This window comes from Elephas maximus, chromosome 9, assembly GCF_024166365.1.
Source record: "Elephas maximus indicus isolate mEleMax1 chromosome 9, mEleMax1 primary haplotype, whole genome shotgun sequence".
In the NCBI taxonomy this organism is placed as follows: domain Eukaryota; kingdom Metazoa; phylum Chordata; class Mammalia; order Proboscidea; family Elephantidae; genus Elephas; species Elephas maximus.
Window position 1 is genome coordinate 74,227,972 of NC_064827.1, and position 19,595 is coordinate 74,247,566.

The 19,595-nt window shown below is 36.9% G+C and overlaps 1 protein-coding gene across 5 annotated transcripts in view; it reads right to left on the bottom strand.

The window, feature by feature from the left end:
• Positions 1 to 19,595, bottom strand: part of STRBP (spermatid perinuclear RNA binding protein) — a 172,673-nt gene that overhangs the window by 28,994 nt on the left and 124,084 nt on the right. For all 5 annotated transcript variants that reach the window (XM_049894925.1, XM_049894924.1, XM_049894921.1 and 2 more), the window contains 5 exons: positions 16,903 to 16,995; positions 15,296 to 15,495; positions 6,283 to 6,441; positions 2,226 to 2,360; positions 1,895 to 2,035 (listed from right to left, as the gene is read on the bottom strand). In XM_049894925.1, the coding sequence (XP_049750882.1) occupies positions 1,895 to 2,035; positions 2,226 to 2,360; positions 6,283 to 6,441; positions 15,296 to 15,495; positions 16,903 to 16,995 (728 nt within the window). The remainder of the gene's footprint in view (positions 1 to 1,894; positions 2,036 to 2,225; positions 2,361 to 6,282; positions 6,442 to 15,295; positions 15,496 to 16,902; positions 16,996 to 19,595) is intronic.

Here is a 19,595-nt window from a genome sequence, read left to right on the forward strand (position 1 = left end):
CACTGTATGATAACGTTACCAGTATCTTAAAACAGAGGAACTCTAAGACAGCATAAATAGTCAAAGTACACACACATTTATTTCACATTGAAAAGTCATCATCTTATTCCACCTGGGATACTACCTCTAGTATAACTAGGCTAAAGACACTTTCGAGGTCACATGTGTAACACACAAAGACATTTTTCTATTTGGCTGAAATCCCACACATCCAAAATAGACTGTGTCTTGGCTGTCAAGCATATTGAACACACAAGTTTTACAGCTTCTAGTACAGAAAATTTCTAAAAATGAGTGAACTTCATGCAGACATCTTTTTTCTACACAGCTGAGTCAAAAGTAGTCAGGAAGCAGCAATTTGGGAGCAGCACACAAATCTAGCTCATGTCAACCACAGACAATTACCTAATAAATATTTCTGTATATGCTTTTAAATACTAAAATTAACTGGCCAAGTACAAAATGTAACCCATGGGAAAAAAACACACCAAACCAAACAAGGTAACAATTATCTTTCTACTAATTTAGAATATATTTTGTCCTGTACACTAGATTTTTAGGAAAAGAAAATTCACTTATTCTCTATGTGTGTACTTCTGCAATTTTAATGACCTTATATCTATTTCAACTCAGTAAGGTTATTTTTCCGTTTACACTTTAAATCCTAGAATTTAAGGACTGCTTATTACAGTAAACGCAGGAAGTTTAAATGAAGAGAAAACAAAGTCTAAGATCAATGTGACATGCAACAGGAAAGTGGCCATGGCCTTTGGAAGGACAAGAACATGGTTTAGAGGGAAGCAGCATCAATTAGGCGTCCCTGGGTGGCACAAACTATTAAGTGCTCAATTACTAGCCAAAAGGTGGAGGTTCCAACATACCCAGAGGTGCCTCAGAAGATGGGCCTGGCAATCTGCTTCCAAAAGATTACAGACTTGAAAATCCTATAGAGCAGTTCTACTCAAATCGACTGGACAGCAACTAACACCACCACAACTACCATCCATTAGCAATGTTACTATAGTCAGGTATCTTCATATGGGCCTTGTTTCCTCATTTGTATAATGTGATCAATTCTGCCCTCTTACAATGGACTTAGCATATTTAAAAGAAATTGAATATTTAACATAGATGCCTAAATAATCTAAGGTTCCTTCTATTAGTTTAAGTAATTTTAGCTGATTTGTTTCTAACACATAATATATTCAGACATTATTACACCAGTCTCTCCATGAGGCAGAGAATGTCTTACATATTTACTTATATATATCTTTTTCCCTTACAATATGCACATGCTGTATGTTTGGAAAATATTTTTTGAGTGCATAAATGACTGGGAGAAGAATCTGGTATCCAAAAGCACATAAAGGCCATCATTTCTAAATACCTTTTTATGCACCTGGGTCCTCAGTAGCACTGACATCCCCAATGCTAATAATGAACAGAAGCACACAGTGTCAAGTTCTACTGTGGCGCCCTCAACTGAAACCCAAAACAGAGCAAAAGGACAAAAATGGAAAGGAAATGGAAGAGCATCTACAGACTCTGATAAAATAAGCCTCAAATATTCTTAGCAGCTTCCCTAAACTGAAGGAATGCTAACAACTCAATAATGTCCAAATCACCTGAACATTTTACCTAACTAAGAAAGACCTCATCCCACCCCCTAATAATAATAATGGCCTTTAAAATTTTTTTTACCTAGAAAGATGACAGATCATGGACCCACTGGCCAGATTTATATTATTCACTGACCTAACCCAAAGAACAGGTTGCCAAATCTAAGAAAAAGAAAGAGCTTCAGAAAAAGCTAAAGTAGCACAAAGACAGGAAAGGAACTTTAATCCCTGTAACATTTTTCAAAGTACTGCAAAGGTTTAATGCTAACTCATACCTGAGGGATAATCTTCTTTTTCTTATTATTTGCTGCATTGGGTCCAGAAAACAGCTTCTCGAGGGCAGCTAAAGCTGCACTTGCCTTTGCCACTTTCTTATTTGGACCTGCACCTCTGAATTTCTGTCCATCTACTTCTACCTAAAAATCAAGAACAACACTTTGCAATTATCTCACGCAATTCTCCCATAAAGTTTTAATTTAAATGTATCGTAACAGAGAAAACATCAAAAGTTGAAGAGTGCCACAACTGTCTCAGTCTAAAATATAAGTTCAGTATATCCTATATTTTTGAGTAAAAAATGAGGTTGGTCTATATCTAGGTACACACCTCCATTACAAAGCGTTTGTCATGGCTTCCACCAGTCTCCGAGATGAGTTCATATTTAAGACCTCTTCTTTTTTCATTAAGCTCCATTACAGGATTTTTGCCACTTGCTGTGAGGATAGGGCCCTGAGTTCTTACCTAAAAGAGAAAAGGAATATGCAGGTTTTCAATCAAGTAAGATTTTAGAGTATTACATTTGTAATATTCTAATCTTAAATTTATAATATTAATATAATTATGCTATGTCTCTGTTGACAAAGAGGCTCAAAGATTCTACTTCAAAGCATTTTAGGAGCTAGGATGAGAGGTTGCCGATATACAGAAAAGGTAAAATATCTTTAAAGGCATGGAAGCTCTACAATCAGTAAATGCTGTAGTCAGTAATCTGACCAGGCTGCCTTCAGTCCCAACAGGCTACTATTCAACACCAGTGTAGCCTCACCACTATACGGCACTCCAGGGTCTGATGTATGGTGTTCATTATCTAGTAATAATACTCTAAATGACTAACACAGAGGTCAGAATAGTTGGGATTCAGATGATACCTGAGGGTTCACTACTTTTCATCTTTTGAATTAGGAAGAAATAACTCTTAATCTGGGGGAGGGAAGAAAACATGCCTGCATACCTCTCATTCTTTCAAAATAGATTTAAAGGCACCTAAAAAAAAAAATTTTTTTTTTTTTTTTTTTTTTTTTAAGCTATAGGGTCACTATGAGCCCGAATCAACCCTACAGCAATGTTTTTTTTAAAGCTAAAAATGGAGCCCTGGTGGCAAAGTGGTTAAGAGCTCAGCTGCTAACTAAAAGATCAGCAGTTCAGATTCACCAGCTGCTTCTTGGAAGCCTTATGGGGCAGTTCCACCCTGTCGTATAGGGTTGCTATGAGTAGGAATAGACTCGACGGCAATGGGTTTGGTTTTTTGATTTAGGCTAAAAACATGAATCCCTGGGTAGTATAAACGGTTAACACACTAGGCTGCTAACCAAAAGGTTGGTGGTTCAAGTTCACCTAGAGGCACCTTGGAAGAAAGGCATGGCAATCTACTTTCAAAGAATCAGCCATTGAAAACCCTATGGAGTATAGGTTTACTCTGACATGCATAGGGTTGCCATGAGTCATAATCGACTCAAGGGCAACTGATTTTCACTAGTTATGGTAAAAACAATGGGCTACGTAATACTGATTCTGAAATTAAAAAATAATAATAAAGGCAATCATTTCCTGCCCTCAAGTTGCTGGAGGTTAGTGAGAGGGACAGGCATACATATATAATCAGTGCAAGGCAATGTAAGAAAAGCAAGAGCTCATGTATGTTACGGAAACACAGTGGAGGAAACCACTCTCTAGGGCCATCAAGATAGTTTTCCCGGAAATGGTATGTGAGCCTGACCTTAAAGAGTAAGTACCTGACCATGTCATCAGGAGGAAACAAGAGGGAAAACCATTTTGGACAGAGGAAACAGTGATGCAAAGGCCCAAGGGAGAGAAAGAACACTTGTCTGGGGGAATGGCAAGAAGTTTAGTTTGTACGAGGGAATAAGGAGAGGGTATGAGGAAGTACGGAAAGGGCAGTGGTACAACAGGACCTGACTAGAAACACCCTTGATGGGGCCAAATTGTATAGGATTTTGTATGCCAAGCAAATGAGCTTTGACTTTATCCTGGACAAATGGGGAATGACTTAAAAACTTTAAGATAGAAAATGACATTATTAGATTTATATTACAGAAAATCACTCTAACAGGAATAGAAAAGGATTGACTTGAGGGAAGACAACACTAGAGATAAGGAAGTGATACAACTCATGTAGAAATGTAAAGGCTCAAAGGAAGACAGGGCGAGCTCGTGCATGCACACGCACACACACACACACACAGAGCACTATAATTCTGAAAGAGGAAAGACTAAAAGATCAAGCACTCTTTGAGGTCATAGATCATGTCAGTAGTTCCAGGACAGTAATTGCTCAATAAATGCTGAACAAAGCAAATTAATGCCCCCAAAGATTCTTTTGAATATGAACCTGATGGACAGCAAGGCTCTGTTAATAAAGTAACCTAGGCTGATTTGTAAGTGGCTGATGCTGCAAAAGGGAAACACTGGACAATTTTTAAAGATAAGTTAGTAAACATTCCTTGGTCTTTTGCAATAAATATCACTCCTTAAAGAGTCTTTATAATCTCCTTTTTTTTTTTAATTTCAGGACAAATTCCCAGTCTCCATTTTTAAAAAGTAATGAATAATTTTTGAAACTAGGTCTACAGCAATCACCCTCTGCTTTCCAAATCTAAATCACTTTTCGAAAAATGGTTAACACGTAAAAATATCTGAATTTCTAACCAGTTACTGGAGCTCTGATGGCACATTGGTTAACTGCTCGGCTGCTAACTAACAGGTCGGCAGTTCAAACTCACCAGGGGCTTCATGGGAGAAAGATTTGGCAGTCTGCTTCCATAAAGATTTGTAACCTTGGAAACCCTATGGGGCAGTTCTACTCTGACCTATAGGGTCACCATGAGTTGGAATCAACTCGACAGCAATAGGTTTGGTTTTTTTTGTTTTGTTTTAATCAAGAAATGAAGAAATGAATAATAAGGGGTTTCTTTTAAACGAAGAAATGAATAATAAGGGGTTTCTTTTCCCCCCCATTACTATATTATACAGAAAGTATACATGCATTCACTACCAAAACCTCCATATACTCAATGTGGCTACTATTAGCCCAGCCTACACTGCTCTCTCCCTTTTCTAATTTAGTTTGTACTTAACAGATCTGAGCCTCAGAATTAATGAACCCTTTCTCCCCTTGGTATACATAATATTACTACCAAAACAACCCTGCTCTGTGATTACCAGCTGTGAACGACTAGTTTTCTCAACAGCCAGGCGCCATGTCTTCTGTACTCCACAGGACCAGGTGGAGAGTCAGGCTTGGCATTCACAGATCTCAGCCCTCATCAGTCCTCTGCCCTCTCCGTACAGGCCTACTTGGCTGTTCCCAAACATTGGCTTCTGTACCTCCAGATCACTATACTCCTATTCCTTCTGCTCAGAATGCCTTCTCTCCACCACTTCCCCACATGGTAAATCCTACTAACACCTACCTCACATTTCACCTCCTTTGATTTTATATGACTCTGTGTGTGTGAGTGTGAGTATGTGTAGATCTCACAATCATAATCACTTCCTCCCTTTGGGATTTTACATTATTATATTCATCTTAAAATCACGGTACTTATCATGTTACATTATAGTTACAAACATGTTTGGCCCTTCTAGCCTGATGGTATCTTCGGGCCCTGGATGCAATTTCTGCAGCACCTGGCATTGAGAAGGTACTAAAACGGGTTTATGGACTAAACAAATAATAAATACGTATTAGTCTTATCACAAATGGCAGTCAAAGCAGATTTTTTTTTCCAAAGAAGTAAGCTCTGACTGTACTTTATCCTGGACAATGGGGAGGGCTCCATGAATTCCCAAACATGCTGTGTATACTCCATATTTGGACCTCGTCCCATTCTATTATCTGTAGTGATAAGTTCACAGGTCAGGATTTACTCAGAGTCTGAGATACACAGTAGGTCAGGCTATAGCTTTTTTCAGGGCTGGACCAACTAAATGATGGCCCAGTGCCTCCCACAGCCAGCTTAGCACAAATTTCAAATAGTCACAAATTTCCCCCACTAGATCTTTTAGTTCTTCATTCTTCTTCAGTTACTGTTGATACTCTTAATCCATTATAATCATGAAATGTCAGAAGCAGCTTCCATGGTCAGCAGTAGGGAAATAGCTAGATCAGTTAGGTTATGCTCATGCTATGGTATGTTGTGCAGTTACACAGTTAGGTTTACAGATTTTTTTTTAAGAGTTATAAAAACTGCATGAAAATTACAACTAACTGCATAAAAATATTCAAAGAATAAAAGCCAGATGAAAATAAACTAAAATATTAATAATGGCTACTTCTGGTAGATAAGTTTGCTTTTGATTTTCTTATTTCTACTTTCCCATATTTCGGAAATTTTTTCCTAAGGAAAAAAATACATAAATATACCTCTAAGGTACTGGAGGTTTCAGTTGTAGAATTTCCAGTATTATTGCTTGAGTTTGAAGACACTGTTTCATTTTTGCCTTCATTGTCTGATTTTTCATCAGAACTCATACATTCAATATCTGCATCAAAGCCTGTTGGGTATCCCATTGCCTGCAATACCTGTACAGATTACATTAAAATTCAGTTTTATTCAAACATCAGAGATCACAGAGAATAGCTGAAATGACAAAAGCAACAATTTCAAATTCATAACATTTGGAACCATGAAGTACCTTGCAGGAAGAGCAAGATGGTACTAAATCTACAAAACCTAAACAAGTCATACCTACCAGGGTTTCACCATGGGAAAACAGGGAATACCTCTTCAGAATAATTAGGTTTAAATAGAGGATAAATGAAATGCAATCCTGATGTTGTTTAATTTGGAGGTGAAAGGTAAAGAAAATAAACAGCATAGCCAAATTCAATCAATGGGATGTGGGGAAAGGTAAAACATCACTGTAAAATGTACCCTGGACTGGAAAAGACCTGAGGTTCTAAGCCGGTATCTCTCCTTTGCTCCTCAATTTTCCAGTCTGCAAAGTGAGAAGACTAGATTAGCTGATTTCTAAATTCTGTGACTCAACACATTAGGGGAAAGTGGCCCAGAAAGAGAACCAAATGTTCTATTTATTGACTTCTTTGCTTTCAACTTAAACCATAATTGAGATTTAAAAGAAAATAAAAGACTCATTATCTAGGTTTATTTTCTATGATAAGTGAGCCAGGACTATTTTTACGCTTGTATTTCTATGCCTGCCTTTCAATGCCTAGTTGCTTTACAGACACTTCTAATGTTGAAACTTCTTCTTTTTCCAGTTGCCTGTCATTTCTCATACTCTTTTGAAATAAAGCTTTCAGAGCACTGTTGTGTGTGCATACTTTTTTATCTAATACCTGCTTTTTTTTTTTTAGATGTTTAAAAAAGAATGTTAGCTTGCCTTTTTTTTAATGTTTTATTGTGTTTTTGGTGAAAGCTTACATAGCAAAATAGATGCTCATTTAACAATTTCTATACATATTGTTCAGGGACACTGGTTACATTTTTCACAATACATCAGCATTCTCATTATTTCTATTCTGGTTGCTCTGTCTTCCTTAATCTAGTTTTCCTGTCTGCCTTACCTTCTCATGTTTGATCTGGGAAAATATTTACCGTTTGGTCTCACCCAGAGGATTATTTAGAGGAGCACAGTGCTCACAGGTGATATGATTTATTTTATGGGCCAATCTGTCATCTGGCCGAAAGGTGGCCTCTGCGAGTGGTTTAAGTTCCAGGTTTAAAGGGTATCCCAGGGCGATAGTCTTGGGAATTCATCCAGTCTCTATGTTCACTTGCATTCTTACAGGCCTCTTTCCAGGCAAGCTGCATTATAAGTTACTAATTAAAGATCTGTATCAGAGGATATAGAGATAGGTTCCTAAAGACACCTGTATTTGTTTCAGTTTTTAACTAATGTTTTAAGTTCCTGGAGTACAAAACCAATGTCGTATTTCTTTACAAACCCAAAAGTACCTACATAAAAAAAAAATAGGTGCCTAAAAAACTGTTATAGTAGCTACATAAATGAGAAGCCAGGCAGCCCAGCTTTTATAAACAACAGCATCTTGTATAAAGGATTCTGCCAATGCAAATAGTATTACTCTAAGCAAAATATGGGCATAAGTGTATTTCTGTACTAAGAGAACTTGAAATTAATTCATCCAATTCATATGGAGAATTTGGCATTCTGTTGGACATTTCAAATCATAAATAAATTCTTCGTATTTATTTGGGAGTAAAGCCAAGAACCCTTTTTTAACATCTTAAGTTCTGCAAGTACTCAGGTAGTACTTTACGCTAAGTACACTAACATCATTTGGTAATATCCTCATCAATATTTTACAAAGAAAATACCTTCTCCACGCTCTGAGTCCTACAAATACGCTCTCCCTGAGAAATTTCATCTCTGAGAGAATAGCTATCGGTCTGGCATTAACACTAGCTAACACAAGCTGCAAGTCAAAAGCCAAGAGTCACAAATAAATTTGGTTTGTTTATCCCCATAAAAACCAAACACACGAAGCTTTTCCTAATATAACATATATAGCTAAAACACCCTAATTTAAACAATTAGCTAATACAACTTCTTTCTACCCTTTTCTCACGTCAGATTCATTTATTAGTTGTTATTGCAGCAACACATTTCAATATATTTAAAAATAGAGTTTATATAGCTGAAGCTCAATCTCTCAAAGGACACAGTGTCCAACTGCAATACACAGCAACTAACAAAAATATTTGAAGTTAAGTCATGTTCCTATCAATACATTTTCTAAGACTATTACTGCTGCATCCTACAGAAGTCAGAAAAGTAAAGATTTCCTAGGACTCTGGAACCAAAGTTTGTTTAGAATCAATATTAAGGCCAAAAACTAGTGTACCAAAAAAAGGCGAGTTTCAGGTGTCTGACATGCAAATTCAAACCTAATAAAAATGTCAACAGAGCTGAAAAATCTGATTCCAGGAGACAAAGTGACTGGAAAATCCAGCTATATGTAACCATGCCCTTTTCTTCCTGGACAGGCTGAGAAAGATAACCTCAGAGACTAGCGGCCAAGAGTGAAAAGAAAACACATGGCACTCTCCCCCATGGCTCTTCGCTCTAAAGAAAGTAATATTTATGGCTTCCGTATGATACAAATTGCTCAGGAAAACACGGTAGCTACGAGAACCTCCCCAAAGAGCCTTCCCTTCTTGTCTCCCTCTAGCTGATCTTTTCCTTTTCATAATTAAGTTTTCATGGAATCTTAATAACTAAGAGCTTTTGTGGAATATGGCTGATTATGTCTCTGAAGGTGACCTTTGTAGGGGCTGTCAAAGAAAAGAATTAGAAGAAGAAAGGCATCATGGATTGAATTGTGTCCCCCAAAAATATCTGTTAATTTGGCTAGGCCATGATTCCCAGGACTGTGTGATTGGTCCACCATTTTGTTATCTGACATGATTTTCCTATGTGTTGTAAATCCCATTTCTATGATGTTGATGAGATGGGATTAGCAGCAGTTACATTAATGAGCCAGGACTCAATCTAAAAGACTGGATTGTGTCTTGAGCCAATCTCTTTTGAGATGTAAGTGAGAGAAGTGAGCAGAGAGACACAGGGACCTCATACCACCATGAAACAAGAGCCAGGAGAATGGCGTGTCCTTCAGACCCAGGGTCCCCGCGTTGAGAAGCTCCTTGACCTGGGAAGATTGATCACAAGGACCTTCTTCCAGAGCCAACAGAGAGAAAGCCTTCCCCTGTAGTTGACACCCTGAATTTGGACTTCTAGCCTACTAGACTGTGAGTGAATAAATTTTTCTTTGTTAAAGCCATCCACTTGCAGCATTTCTATTATAGCAGCGCGAGATAACTAAGACAAAAGGGAAAGCTGGGCACTAATCTCCATCACTTTAGGGTGCCTGCTGCTGTGCTGCCAGGCTCACACAGCAGAAAGTGATTTCGTGTTTTGATTTGATTCTCTGGGGTTATTTATCTTATCAGGTACATGCCCCTAACCCAGCTATTAAGTGAGGAATGCAAGAATTTTTATCTAGTGGTACCTACTTTCACAAATGGATGTTAAGATATAAAACTCTTTCTCAGACTCCTTTAATGAACAGATCTGGTAATATGTGGTATAGCCTTTATGGAAGGCAGTTTGGCAATATATGCCCGGCATGTAATAGGCACCCAATACATTATTTAATGAACTAATGAATCGTTGAAATGTGCTTTCCTTGGAGGCATGTAATTCCATCTCTAGAAGATAGCTTAAGGGATAACTATATAACTTCAAAAGATATACAGCAATAAACTGGAAGCATCTAAATCTGAAAGGATTAGCTTCATTATGGCAGACCCATAATAATGAAATATTAGGCCATCATTAAAAATGAAATGTTATGCCATCGCTTAAAATGAGAGCAATATTTGTGTTCACTATAAAAATTCGCAATACATTTTAAATGAACAAAAAAAGTCAGAAAATAGCATGACTCTATTTTAAGTGTATCTTTCGCATACACATTATGTATGTCCACCACTCCTTATTTGAAACCTCTGGGACCAGGTTATGATTTGAGAATTCATATTTTTTCATAGTTAAGAAAGCTAATACTGTACATAGACCATATATTTTGCAATATCCCCTGTGGGGTCTCAGGCATGCCACATGATTCTGCAAAGAAATAGATTAAGTTTTTATACTAAATGGCCTAGTAAAGACTAAAAATAGCCTTACATCAATTCGGGTCAGATTTTGCCACCCAAGGGAGTTTGCAACAAACTTAGGAAAATCTTTTTGGATTTTGGAACTACAGATAAAGGATGGTAGACCCGCATACATTTTAAAAAAGAATTTTTTTTTTTTAAGCTTGAAAAATACATACCAAATATTAGTGATTATTATTTCTGGGTGTTGAAATTATGGGGGTAATTTTGCTCATTTTCTAAGCTGTTTATGACAAACACACATTACACATTACACATTTATAATAAGAAAAAAGTCAACAGGATCTACAGGCAGTACCAGATCATGAATGAGTTCTGTTCCTAAGTCTGTCTATAAAACGAATTTTTACTTAGGTTGGAACACTTAGGTACAGCTTGTATCTAACATCAGTTAGTCAATGTTTTAGTATATAGTATAAAAAAACATTAAAGAAACACTTCCAGATACACTAAACATCTTTAACACAATAATACAGTAATAATGTTTTGATATGTATTGCAAAGTAGCACCCATTTGTTACTACGAACCACTGTATGTACCTTGAATTTTCAATTCAATAGGCTTTGGTTCCTAACTACGGTTGTACGTAAATCGGACAGTAACTGGGGGACTGCCTATACGTTAAATCACTTTTTAACTTTTAGAAAACTAGATATACAATAAAAATTCTGTGAGGACCTTAGGGAGACTGCCTACCTCAATATAGGGAGCAGATTCTAGAATACAGTTACTCGATGCATAAATACAAGGAGTTAAGATTGTGGAGTATCAGAAAATGTTGCAGGCTACTCTGACTGAGATCTGATAATAAGCCCTCATGTCATATAGCAGATTAAAAAATTGTAAGCCAAATAAACTATTGTCTTAGTTATCTAGTGCTGCTATAACAGAAAAACCACAAGTGGATGGCTTCAACAAACAGAAGTTTATTCACTCAGTCTAGTAAGCTAGTAGTACAAATTCAGGGTGTCAGCTCCAGGCGAGGGCTTTTCTCTGTCAGCTTTGGAGGAAGGTCCTCGTCATCAATCTTCTCCTAGACTAGCGGCTTCTCTGTGCAGGAACCCCAGGTCCGAAGGATGCGCTTTGCTCCCAGTGCTTCTTTCCTGGTGGTATGAGGTCTCCCACTCTCTGCTTGCTTCCTTTTCCTTTTATCTCTTGTAAGATAAAAGGTAGTACAGGCCACGCCCAGGGAAACTCCCTTTACATTGGATAGGGGATGTGACCTGAGCAAGGGTATTACATCCCATCCTAGTGCTCTTTAACTACAGGCAGAGATTATGATTTATAACACACAGGAAAATCACAAAGCGGAGGGCAACTACACAATAGTGGGAATCACGGTCTAACCAAGTTGACACATATTTTTAGGGGACACAATTCAATTGATGACAATCACCCAAGGAGAGGCTTTCACCTCTGGATTACTGATCTTTAATTTATTCTACCTGGATAGATCAAAAGCCTAATTTATCCCGTTTTCCAAAAGGGCAAATCTCAACTCTTCTCAAATTTCAGACTTACAAGTTAACTGCACAGTCTATCGAAATTGCACCTCAGGGCAAAGAGAGGTATGACGTCATCTACCTCCACATAAATCAGTCATTATTACCTCTTCCCTCAGGTCCAATGTCAATCAACTGACACCTAATATTCCAGATGTGTGCCAGAAGTTTAACCCCTAGCTTAAATCCCCTCCATGTTTACCAAAAGCTCAGCTGAACCAAAAATACTAACATTCAGAGTGAACTCATTAAAACATACCAAGCCCAACCAAGTTCCATTATATTCTAAAAATATAATGCTGCATCAAATGAGAAACAGGCAGCAACTAAATCTTGTCATATTGTAAAATTTGCCACCTCCCCAAATTTTAGTGACTTGCAACTTGCTATGAGGCTAGTAACTTATATTAAAGGTTTTTGTAAGAAACAATCCCACAAAACTTATCACTGCATCAAAGATGTCTTTAAAGGATATTTTAGATATCCTTTTTTATGAAGAGCTATCCAAGGAGAAATGTCCATTTGATCTTTATACCAAAACAACTGTGATTTTCATAATCAATTGTCTCTTCTTATGTCAGAGAAAGTGAATTGTATATTTCATAAGCTTTTTGTGTCACTTGCTAGAGAGCTTAAATCTAAATTTTTGAGTCATTCTCAGCACGCATTATAGCTAAGCTATTAAACTTTTAGCCTTATTCCTGAATTCACTTGCCCCTCATTCTTGGCTTCCTTTTTTTGCCTCATTTTTAACTTGTACTATTTGGTGGCATAGTGGTTAAAGTGCTCGGCTGCTAACCAAAATGTCAGTGGTTTGAATCACCAGCCGCTACACAGCGGAGAAAGATATGGCTGTCTGCTTCCATAAAGATTTACAGCCTTGGAAGCTCTATGGGGCAGTTCTCCTCTGTTCTACAGGGTTGCTATGAGTCATAATCAACTCAAGGACAATGGATTATTTCACCATACTTTAGGTATCCCTTTGCACACAAGGCAGAAAATATATAATATGCTGTTTAATATTTTTACAACTTAATTGTTTTTATTTTTCCACATTATTCTTATCACTCCTGACATACAGGGTCGCTGTGAGCTGGAACTGACTTGATATCAACGGGTTTGGTTTGGTCATCTGACATATTATATATTCACTTGTTTATTTATTGTCTGTCTCCCCACTAGAAGGTAAGAAAGCTCCGTGAGGGTTGTTGTTAAGTGCCGTGGAGTCAGTTCCAACTCACAGTGACCCTATGTACAACAGAACAAAACACTGCCCAGTCCTGCACATCCTCACAATCGTTGCTATGCTTGAGCCTATCCTTGCAGCCACTGTGTCAATCCATCTCACTGAGAGTCTTCCTCTCTTTCTCTGACCCTCTACTTTACAAAGAATGAGGTCCTTCTCCAGGGTCCCTCCGGATAACCTGTCCAAAGTACATGAGACAAAGTCTCGCTATTCTTGCTTCTAAGGAGCATTCTGGCTATATTTCTTCAAAGACAGGTTTGTTCGTTCTTCTGGCAGTCCATGGTATATTCAATATTCTTCTCCAACACCATAATTCAAGTGTATCAAGTCTTCTTTGGTCTTCCTTATTCACTGTGTCCAGCTTTCACATGCATATGAGGCAACTGAAAATACCAGGGCTTGGGTCAGGTGCGCCTTAATCCTCAAAGTAACATCTTCGAATTTTTAACACTCTGAAGAGGTCTTTTACAGATTTTCCCGATGCAATACTTCATTTGATTTCTCAGCTGCTGTTTCCATGGGCGTTGACTGTGGATCCAAGTAAAACGAAATCCTTGACAACTTCAATCTTTTCTCCATTTATCATGATGTCGCATTATTGGTCCAGTTTGTACTGAGGCATAATCCATACCGAAGGCTGTGGTCTTTGATCTTCATCAGTAAGTGCTTCAAGTCCCCTTCACTTTCAGCAAGCAAGTTGTATCATCTGCATATCGCTGGTTGTTAATAAGTCTCCAATCCTGATGCCCGTTCTTCTTCATACAGTCCAGCTTCTCAGATTATTTGCTCAAAACACAGATTGAGTAAGTACGGTAAAAGGATGGAGCCCTTGTGGCACAGTGTTAAGGGTTATGGCTGCTAGCCAAAAGGTTGGCAGTTTGAATCCATCAGCCATTCCTTGGAAACCCTATGGAGCAGTTCTACTCTGTCCAATAGGGTTATTAAGAGTCAGATCAACTCGAGGACAATGGGTTTGGTTTTTGCTTTGGTTTTTTTTTTTTTTTTTTTTAGTGAAAAGATATAATCCTGACGGACACTTTTCCTGGTTTCAAACCAAGTAGTATCCCCTTGTTTTGTTCCAACAACTGCTTCTTGGTCTATATATAAGGTTCTTCATGAGGGTAGGGACATTGTTTTGTTCACTGCTGGATCCCCAGCATCTAGGATTGTGTTTGCACACTACATTAGTAATACTTACAAAATGTAATGGTCATAAAAGCAGACTAACTATAGCTTATGCCATATTATTACATAACAGAATTTTAAGTGAAAATTGATCCTCAGTCTTTGACATTTTGGGATTAGTCTGAAAGAGATCATACGTACTTAAAGAGAAATCCCACTATTTGGAAATGTTCTATAAGCCTACAAAAGCAAGATTGATTGGTCTAATTCTGAACACTTTCACCTAAGGAAATACTTGGAAATATAAAAAATACACTATGGACAAAGACCTTGATAAAACTTATTTACAATAGAAAAAAATCTAAAAATAGCAAAATATCTACTACAGAAATATTTAAGCATATAATATAGCCACATCATGTTGTACATATAGTCATTAAAAATTATTTATGAAGGTTTTAATAACTTGGAAAAACAATGATGACTTTAAATGAAAAAAGCAGAGGATATTTAAAAGCTCCCATATATACTGTGAATCCAATATAAACAAACAAGTCAACAAAACAAAAAAAGACTGGTAGTAAATAAGCCAACATACTATAAATATTAATGTAATGGTCTTTACCTCAGAGATGTGCAACTGAAAATTATTTCCTTGCTTCTATACTTTCCAAGCTTTGTATATTTTACAACAAAAAAAGGTCAATTTTTCTATCCAAAGATGACAAAAGTCTGCTATTGTCATTAAAATCTTTAAAAATGCTGTTCATTTTCTACAGGAAAACAAGCTTTTTTTTTTGCAACATAAAATAACAAAGCATTACTAAAGATAAATACTTTACCTTCACTGCCACGTGAAGTTTTGCTGTTTTCTTGGATGGTCCTGAGGCTTCATATGTTGTGCCATCCACATCTACGGACATTGTGAAAACAGGGGCATGAACAGGGCCAGATTGAGATAAGAGCTTATACTGAAGCCCGGGCCTGATCTGATTTAGCCTCATTAGTGCATTCATTAGGTCTATTGCTTTACTGTCCAGAACTGTTAAAGAAAGAGGAGTGGGATCAGAAATGAACCAGAAAGTCATTTTTGCTTTAATCTGTATATTTATAGGTAATCTTTTTTTTTTTTTTTTTTTTTAGTAATCAGTATGAATTCATAAGTTTTTCAAAAAGCAAGACTTTCAAAAGGCACACACAAGGGTAAGTCAAAAAAAGTTTTGCTTCAAAATCAGAAAAACCTTTATTAAACAGAAATATCAAAATGTGAAGCTACTGTCTCTCGCTATATCCTCCGTCTAGGTCTATACACTTCTGCAGGTGGTGTTTCCAACTCTCTAAGAAGAATTCTGCACTCTTCGATTTACACTATGTCAAAACAGCAGTTTTGGCATCCTTGAGGGACTCAAATCATGTTCCTTTTAAACGTCCTTTGAGTTTGGGGCGGAGGGGGGAGAAGTCTAAAGGGCAAGGTCAGGGCTATAGGGCAGATGGGGTAAGGTTTCCCAATGAAATTCTCGCAGGAAAACCCTTGCTACCCTTGAAGAATGAGCAGATACGTTGTCATAATGGGAAAAAATTCCTCCTCCATGCCACTTTCCTGGCCTTTTTCTTACGAAAGCAGTTTTCAATTTTCTTAAAACTTCTTCATAATAAGCCCCTGAGAATTGTCTTGTGTCCTTCAAAAAAATCTATCAAGATTACCACTTTGGAATCCCAAAATACAGTTGCCCTAACCTCAGTGGCCTTCTCTCTCGGCTCATCTTTTGAGGTCTTTCCAATCTTAAAACGCCTGATCCATCTAAAAACTGTTGTTTTATGTAGGGCAGCATTCTCATAAACTCATTGCAAAGCTTCAGTGATTTGGGAAGATGTCCACTTGAGTTTTGTTAAAAATTTGGTATTAGCCCTGACCTCAAAATTGTTTTTTTTTTCCCCATGGCACAAAAAGTCTCCTTTTTATTGAAGGCACCCTAACGAGATTTAGACAAGCGTATTACTGAAAAGAACTTGTCTGCAGCATCCACTGATCGCAGAGACACGTTTAAGAACGTATTATTTGGAATAAACTCGTGCATGTATGAACCGGAACCCTAGTAGCAATACTTTTTGACTTACCCTCATACAAATTAACTTCACTTCCTAAGTAATTCTGAAATTACTTTTAAAGTTATTATGCTACCAAATTTTTAAAAACAACCTGCGTTACTATATGTATACATTAATTTTAACTCTTCAATATTAATGTATTTTAAGCAATGGGGTATAACAACAGAGAAGAAAGTCATAATCATCAACTCCTCAGTTAAGATCTATTCTCAAAAGTTTAATTCAAATCAATCACATTCTTCCTTTTTATAATTTTTATTTTCCTATCTAAGGCAATAAATCTTTTCTCGTTCACATCTGTTATAGCAAAAAGAAAACTAAGAATGAAATTTTTACACACTTTTCCTTAAGTTTCGTTTCATCTTCTTATTGGGATCTTTATCATCCCCCAATCCATCCTCAAATGGCCTCTTCAGAGCTGAAGACCCAGCACCTAAAAAAAAAAGAGAGAGAGAGAAGGAGGGATTCATTACAGTCAAAACGGTGCTTCTACTTGCTCTACAAAATGTATCTATTATGTTCAGGTGAGAAAATCTTAAGAATCACAAGCACCATACAACTTTTTCAGTGATCAAATAAATTATCAGATTTATGATCTTGTAACTGCAAAAATTTTGAAAGCAAATCTTGAAACAGTTTAATATTATCCTTTTTTTATAAATGTTTTTCCATTTATTCATATGTACACATACAAATATCTGTGTATATATTCACACGTGTATATACATGAACAGAAAAACATCTGAAGAATACAGTTGGCCCTCAATATCCGTAGGTTCTGCATCCATGAATTCAACCAACCACAGATGGGGAAAAAAAAGTTCCAAAAAGCAAAATTTGAACTTTCTGCACACTGAGCACTACACTGAATCCACTTAGCCTCTACAAGCACTACTGTGATGGGGTTGAGGAGAGCGAGAGAAAGAAGTTTAAGGCCAGTAAGGGATGGACAGCAAGCTATGTAAAGCGCTAAGGCCTCAAGAACTTCAAGATCACATGGGAATCAGTACTGGCTGATGCTGAGTAGCATCAGTGTTCCCAGAAAAGCTTAAGAAACTCAGGGAAGAGAAGGCTACCTTCCACAGCAAGTCTTCAATTGTGATGAAACAACCACTGACACAGCATTTACACTGTATTAAGTCTTACAGGTAATCTAGAGATGACTTAAAGTACATAAGAGGGTGGGTGTAGATTATATGCAAGTACTATACCTTTTATACAACAGACTTGAGCATCCATGGATTTTGGTATCCACGGGGGTACTGGAACCAATCAACGTCCCTCAGATAGAGAGGAACAACTGTATATATCAAAATGTTAGAGGTAGTTACCTCTGGTAGGATTTATTTTTACTTATGTCTTTTCAAATATTTCTATAATTTAATATTTATTAAATATATAAAGTCCCAGTTAAATCATATGCTTTTAGAAATCTGATTATTTATCAAACTATAAAATATTCTCCTGTCTGCCCAGTCAATGCTATTCAAGATTTTATAGTTCATCTCTTCCATGAAGCTCTCTTCAGCTTTTCTTTCGTATCAACTTTCTAAAAGAGTTTCTATAGTATCCGAAATATAAAGTACCATATGTGTTCTCGTATCACTGCCTGTTTCACAATATAGTTCTTGTGTGTCCTTAGAGCTCTTTAAAGGTCAAAGATATTTTCTCCCTGTCTTGTATCTTAAAAAACTATCAGAAAACTTAGAAACCACATAATAGGTATGGAACAAAAACAAACTGAACTGATATTTTAGACAAGACAGCTAGTTAGTAACACTGTCAGGCACAAGGCAGGCGCTCTGCTATCCAACTTACAAAGAATCATAGAGAAAAAGGTCATATAAGAACCTGTTTAAGTACTTTAAAGAACTTTGCATCTTCACAGATAACAGATGCAGAACATTCCTAACTTAAGCCTCTCTTAAAAAGTTTGTTGGGTTTTTTCCTAAAGGAAAGTTATACTCAAGAGATTCATGCCACAAGATTTTCAGATACTTCTAGCAAAAGCTTGCAATGGCATTGAGATTAACTACATATTCTCTGATCATCAAGATTTATTGTCCCTTGGGGTAAACACTGACTTCAGCTTTTGCTTGGGTCAATACTTACCACTCAGGTCAATCAATCTTGATGTTCTCCTCAACAGAAGGCAATATCTGCTTAGTACTGTATTTTATTTGCACTACATGAAACTGTGAGTGTGCCACTCTCCCAGAACGCAGTGTTTAGGAGATAAAAGTTAAAAAGGAACTGTGTCTATTCAATCAGTCTCCTGCTCATTAAGTTACATTAGAAGCAGCTCCCTGATTGCCTGGAAATCACAAACTGGCTTAAATCCACAAATCCATTCTCTAAACCCTCCAACTACATAAACAGCTCCACAGATGAAGCTTCATTCTACCACCTCAGCCACTGGAAAAAAGAGATAAAGTCATCATAATTGTGTCGTTAATAGTAATCGGGAAAAAAAAAAAAGTTTATCATAATACTAATCTGAAAAAAAGGCTTACTTTACAAAAATAGGTTTAGTTTTCAATCTCTTCAATAACTAGTAAAGAGAAGCAATCATTTCTGAGGCAAAACTTCTGAGGAGAACATCTGAATTCTTACCACTGTTCTTGGTACTTTAGCTATATATATTCATTCATTTAATTCTTACAAGTACTCTATGAAGCCAGTATTTTTTATCATCCCATTAAAAATTCATTCATCAAAAAATCTTAATTGAGCATTTACCATGTGCAAGACCCTTTTTAGGTGCTAGACATAACAAGGAACAAAACAGTGTCCCTGTTCTCAAAGAGCTTATGCTATAGTAGGAACTAATTACAGCATATCAGATGGCAGCAAGTTCAAATAACAAGAGATTGAGAAGGGTGTGTTCCTATTTTATACTGATGAGATGACCCTTTAATGAAGAACTGAAGAAAGTAAAAGAGTAAGCTATTCATCTACTTGGGGAAACAGAGTTCAAGACAGAGAAAACACCAAGTACAAAGGTCTTAAGACAGGAACGTGCTAAGAAACAGC